General features: G+C 54.6%; 1 protein-coding gene across 4 annotated transcripts in view; it reads left to right on the top strand.

The window, feature by feature from the left end:
• The first annotated feature begins 294 nt into the window (after positions 1 to 294).
• The window catches only part of SSBP3 (single stranded DNA binding protein 3), a 154,968-nt gene continuing 149,262 nt past the window's right edge, over positions 295 to 6,000 (top strand). For 2 of the 4 annotated variants that reach the window (XM_036026148.1, XM_036026146.1), the window contains exons 1-4: positions 495 to 672; positions 1,680 to 1,752; positions 1,976 to 2,037; positions 4,714 to 4,798. In XM_036026148.1, the coding sequence (XP_035882041.1) occupies positions 617 to 672; positions 1,680 to 1,752; positions 1,976 to 2,037; positions 4,714 to 4,798 (276 nt within the window). In that variant the 5' untranslated portion in view covers positions 495 to 616. Of the gene's footprint in view, positions 673 to 1,679; positions 1,753 to 1,975; positions 2,038 to 4,713; positions 4,799 to 6,000 lie in introns of all 4 variants that reach the window. The other 2 variants (XM_036026149.1, XM_036026147.1) reach the window with 2 other exon arrangements.

Genomic DNA, 6,000 nt, shown 5'->3' with positions numbered 1-6,000 from the left:
AGGCTCGCACCCCCCGGTCCCCCCACAGGAGCACAGGCAGCGGCTCCACGGAGGTGGCCGCAGCGGGGACTGCCGCGGCTGGGCGCTGACAGGGCGTCCCTCCCGGGCCGCCCCGGGCCCGCCCCCACGCGCCTATTGGCCGGAGCGGCTATCAATCGCGGGACGTTGACGCCCGCCTCGCTCCCTCGCCGGGGTAGCCACGTTCGGTTGAGCTCCAAGTAGACCAGCGGCAGCGGCGGCGGCAGCGGTGCTGGAGGCGCAGAGGGCGGCGCAGGCGGAGCGGGGCGGGCGGGCGCGCTAGCGAGCCAGCGGGCAGCCGGGCCGGCGGGCGAGCGGCGGCGGCGGCGGCGGCGGCCCCGGCACCCCAGGCCGAGCCGGCGCGGGAGGAGTTCCAGGGCGATGGGGCCGCGGCCGGGGCTGACGCTTTGACAGCTGGAAAGAGCGCGGAGCCAGCGCCTGGGGGGGAGGGAGGGGAGCGCGGCTAGGAGAGCGCGAGCGAGCGAGCGAGCGAGCGGGCGAGCGCCGGGGAGGGGGCCGGGAGCGAGGGGCAGCTCGGGAGCAGCCGGAGCGGTAGCGGCGGCGGCGGCGAGGTTCGGTGCCCTCTTCTCTGCAAAACATGTTTGCCAAAGGCAAAGGCTCGGCGGTGCCCTCGGACGGGCAGGCTCGAGAAAAGTAAGCCTTATTTTCGAAGTGGCCGCCGGGCTGCGGGCGGGTGGGCGAGCGGGCGGGCGGAGGCAGGTGGGCGGGTGGGGGCTGCTGCGCCCCGGGCCCCGACGCCGCCTGCCTGGTCCCGTCCCCGAGGCTGCGGCGGCGGCGGCGTGGGAGAGCCCATTGTTGGGATCCGGCAGAGGTTGGGGCATCGGGGAAGGGGCGGCGGGAGGCGCTGCCGGAGGAGGGGGCACTTGGTGGCCGCGGGGCGTGCCGGGCATGGGGGCCGGCGATGAGGGGTGGGCGAGGTCCCGTGAGCCAGGCGGGATGGTCGCCCCACTCGGAGCGCTCGTCGCGGTGGCCGCACTTTGCCCACCGGGCGCGGGCAGGGGGCGCGTGGCTTCTGCAGCCCCGAAGGCTCCTTTTGTCCGCCCGCGGTGTGAGGAGTGCGTGCTGGGGGCTTTGTTCGGCTGGGAGCGTTCTCCCTTCCCTGCCCTCGGTCTCGCCGCCGGTCCCGTGCCCTCCGGGGCGCCGGTCTAGGCAGGGACGGCGGCGCCGGCTTGGCCCTAGGCTTGGGGGACAGTTGTTTGTGGGGGGAGGTGGTGAGGGCGGGCTTTACTGCTTTTTCCAGAGCTCGCCAAGCACCCCGGAGTCCAGGACTGAGTATCCCGGACCCTCAAAGCTGAGGAGAGGGTGGCAAGGAGTGGGTCTCGAAAAGGAAGGAGGCTTTGGGATCGGGTGCCTTTTGAGTTTGAGAGAGTTAAGTGGGCTTGGTTCTGACGCCACTTGTAAGTTAAAGTTTGGGGGCTGTTTTTCGGGCCCCATGACTTGAGATAAGGCGTCTCCTGATATTCAGCCCCTAACTACTCCCATTCGCGGCTTCAGGCAGGGCCGAGGTAGCTGCTCACCTCTGGTCAGGGCCACAATGGGACAGCGCAGACGGGGCTGGAAGCCGGCTGGCAAGGGCCAGGAGCAACTGCTCCTTGTGGTTTGACACCTCTCTCTTTCTATGCCCCCTGCCTACTTTCCAGGTTAGCTTTATACGTCTACGAATATTTGCTGCATGTAGGAGCACAGAAATCTGCACAGACCTTCTTGTCAGAGGTGAGTGGAACTCCCCCCATCATCCAATTTCTTGACACCCCCTCCTCCCCACCATTCTTAGAGCCTTTGTTTTCAGGAGCAGTCACTGTGGCCACCATTTTGAATTTTTATCACCTTTTGGCATTTATTGTTAGTTGATCTTCACAACCTTTTGGCTCTGAGAAGCCCCCAGCCCACCCCTTCTCTCCGCTTGTGTAAGCTATCTCTGATCTCTCCTTTCTAGATTCGATGGGAAAAAAACATCACGTTGGGAGAACCGCCTGGGTTTTTGCACTCGTGGTGGTGGTAAGTTTGTGTGATAATCTTGTGTATGTGTATTTTGTCTGAGTCCCGGGTCTGAGTGAGCAAAGACAGGCAGCCTGGAGCAGACCCCCTGCCTTACCCTCAGCACTGCACAGAGCTTGCACCTCTGGGCCCTCAGACCGGCATCTGTGAAGGGGGAAAAGGGCAGAAGAGGCTGGTGCCTAAAGTTTTTGCCTCCTCTTTTCCCTTCTGTTGAAAGCCTACTAAATCATGTCTACTGTGTGGATAGAAACTCCTTACTTTTCCATCTCACTCCTGTCCACTAGGCAGGCTTGAAAAAAAAACCTTGAAGGATTTTTGTCAATTCTGCATGCTGCTTTAATTAGAGGGAGTTGGGGGGTGGGGCGGGGTGGAGGGGATACCAGGTCTGTTTTACGATTGGTCTATCTATTTTTTTTAAACTGTACACTCAGATCCTTGAGAGAGAAAGGAAAGGAATGGGAATGAGAATCTACCAGGGCCTTTTCCACGGCACCCTGAGAAAGAGCAAAAAGGGGCTGCCACTTCCTTTAAAGATACTGATTCAGACTGACTGGACCTTCCTCTGCTCTGTGGGCTCTCCCTCCACCCCACCCCACTCCACCCCACCCCACCCCCAGCATCCCTAAAACCACAAAGTTTCATTTTACTGAAAACCTTAACTTGCCGCTGTCGACTTCATAGAGTGCCTGCAGTCGGTAGTTAGGGGCTCTCTAGTATGTGACCCTGTCTCAGGCTCCTGGGCCCTGCTCATTGTGGGACCACCTGAGTCTGTCTTCGGTTTGCCTGCTGGCAGGAGGGAGGCTTAAGGTCAGCGGGAGTCAGTTGCAGTACAAGGAAGACCTGGGTGTTTTGTGCGACTGATCGTTGGAGTCTTTGACATCCTTTTGAAAAGGAAAAGAAAGCACAGTGGCTTTTGATGTTTTGGTGGAGTTCAGGAAAACGGGAGTGCCATGTCTTGGGATCTTAGTGCATTTACCTGACCACCAGCTCAGGTTACTGTTCCAGGTCTCTTTGAAATGCAGGGGGATGAAATGTTTGTTCTACTTTAGGCAGGGAAAATGAGTTTTTAATTACTTCTGCCAACCTCACCACTGCCAGTGATGTAGGCATCTGGTGTGACGGAAGGATTTTGCCTGTTGAAGTGGGTGATAGGTTTTCTGTGGGGGGTTTTGGAGAGGATTGTGGATGAGGTTGGCGGGTCTGACCATCACAGGTTTTGCAGAAACCTAGCTTATGAGTAAAAGTTACTTGGAAGGAGTTGGGGAGTTTGTAGTGTTAGCAATCTTTAGTGTGTGAAAGAGTTAATCAAATATGTGCAGCTTCAGAGGATAGCAAGGAATGTTCTTGAGCCTCCCTGTGCAGCTAGTGGAAGTCGCTGATTTTCTTGTTTTATCCATAATCTCCCTGAAACTTCTCCAGCCCTTGTCTGTGGTTCTGGGCTCAGGCAGTGGTGGGTCTGGCTGTGGTCTTGTTAGTTAGAAAGTGCCTCATGATTTGACACCGAGCAAATGACCATGGCTTTTGGGGTGGGAGGAAGTGGCGGAGCTGATCCAGAGAGAGTCAGGCTATCTTATTCATACACCTTGATGGCTGGCAGAGCTGGCGGTTGAGATGGTTCCTTCTGCGCTGGCTGTGTGCAGCAGGGGCAGGAGTACTGGCCTGGGATCCAAACTTCCACTCCGGTGCCCTTTTTATCCTTTGGTCAGTTCCCATCCTGGGCCTTGGGCTCCTGACCTGAACAGGGTTTACAAGGCCTCTTGGTAATACGTTGAGTACCCCCTGGTTGCATAGGGTTTTCCCAGTCAACGAAGGGCTTGTATACCTGGTCTCATGCAACAGAAAGTGTTGGAGTGACCAGACAAACTCCTGGAGGGGCTGAGGCAGGGATATCAACGCCTTCTCCCTGACACCAGATCCTCCCCTTGCGGGACTGGTGGACAGTGCCTCTCTGAGGGGGGCTTTCTCTTCCAATATGAAAGGACAAGATATTTGAATGACCTTTGACTAATTGATACTTGTTCTTTGGTGGGATGGCGTGGAGTGGTTCTTGCATAAGAATACCTTGGGGGGGGGGTCCTTTCTGAGAGTGGGGGTGAGGTGGGAGGGATGGGGGCATAAGTTCCTGGTTTAAGAACCTGTAGGTTTCCTTTATTGGCAGAGTCACCCAGTTTGCTCTGCATGTGAATCATAGCCCTGACTTTGACAGTTTAACCTTTTAACTGAATGCAGCCCTTTTGGGTTGGGGACGGTAAAAGGAGCCTAGACGAGGTGCACGGATTCTCATCCAGATTCCTACCTGTGCTGTTTGGGCCTCTTGTGTCCGTGGGTGGGCTGCACTAACCTGTGTGGGCTTCAGTGCCCCTGGCTAATATGGGGGTAAATCTGTCTTCCACACTGTGGTAATCACAGGCAGAAAATCACAGGTGTAAGGCGTTTTAGCACACAGTAGGTGCTTCATAGATGAGGGTCATTGCTCTCATTACAGATAGCTGGCTTTCTAGAAGAGGCTGGTTCCATGGTGATCTCTGGGCTGCGTTTGCCCAGCAAAGGCTAGAAAGGGGGGGGGGCTGGACCTTTGGGAGACGCGGTGCTGCTAGCACCGCGCATTGTGTGCTTGCCGTTGTGTACACAAGTCATAATTAGTAACCCGATCTCATTTTATTTTTCAACTTGCAGTGTATTTTGGGACCTTTACTGTGCAGCTCCTGAAAGGCGAGACACTTGTGAACATTCAAGTGAAGCGAAAGCCTTTCATGATTACGTGAGTAACAAAATTTTAATCCTGGCAATAATTACAGGGTTGGATAGCTCTAACTTCTTTAGGACCGAAAGCAAATACACGGCCAATTGGCAGTGGGTTTTGTTTTCTCCTTGACTTTCTTTTCTGCCCATCTCCCTGTTGCCCTCACCCTGTACCCTCCTCCAGCACCGTTCTGACTTGGTGAACGGTATTTCATAATGTTGTAATTATGCAAAAGAGTGTGTAGATACCTATCTGGAGAATTAAGTGGCGTTGAGCAGGGTTCAACTGTGTGAGGTTTATGCTCAGAGTGGACAGTTAGCTGGGAGGGGACTGAGCGTCTTTGGTGTTGGTTTAAGAAAAAATGGACCACAACCAAAAAATAAAAAAAGCAAGTGTGAAACTTGTATTTTGGAGTAGAAGGGGTGTTGTGTGAGAATTTGGTGAAGTGCACTCATGCATTACTTTCCAGGGAATGATTTTTTTTTCTTTTCTAAGATTTTACTTATTTATTTTTAGAGAATGTGGAAGGGAGAGGGAGGGAAGGAGGGAGAGAAACATCAATTGGTTGCCTCTGCCCCCCCCCCCCCCCCCCGCCAAAAAAAACCCAAAACAAACTGGACTCCAAACCTGAGTTGGTGTCAGACTTTACGATCAGGTGAAATAGGTTAGTTAGGATGTTTTAGGGAAGGTGGAAGGGGAAGTGTGTCTGAAGGTCTTCCCAGCCTCCTTCCAGTCTGCTTGGCATTGGTCTTAACCTTCTACAGGAAGGTTAAGTGTGTACCTGTCTGTGTGTACGTGTGGGCATGTAAGAGGCGTGATCTCTTTTGTCTTACACGTCTGCATGAAGTGGAGAGGAACTGGTCCCCAAACTCTGGGGCCTGGAAGTTGTTTTTTTCAGTGGCATCAGGGCACACCTATTTGGTCAGGTCATATGTGTCCCCTGCATGCAGAATTTGAAACTGGCCTAGGAGACCAGAACCTGTCTTGGTTGAGTTTCACAAGTAGTCAAACCCCATCACCACGAATATCTTCATGGTAAAAATTTCTCCTGTAATACGAGGAGCTACAGACTCAGCCGGAGGCTGCCTGGCTTTGAGACTATTCAATGTGATGAAATTCTGCTATGACTGAACAGTTAATGCCTTTGGAGTGGAATGCTGAGGGAATTGACCGGTTCTCATGCCCTCTCTAGGGCTGAAAATGAGAAGCTGGAAAATGGT

This window comes from Phyllostomus discolor, chromosome 5, assembly GCF_004126475.2.
Source record: "Phyllostomus discolor isolate MPI-MPIP mPhyDis1 chromosome 5, mPhyDis1.pri.v3, whole genome shotgun sequence".
Taxonomy (NCBI): domain Eukaryota; kingdom Metazoa; phylum Chordata; class Mammalia; order Chiroptera; family Phyllostomidae; genus Phyllostomus; species Phyllostomus discolor.
The sequence above is the reverse complement of the archived record's forward strand: the minus strand, read 5'-3'. Positions and strand labels throughout refer to the sequence as shown.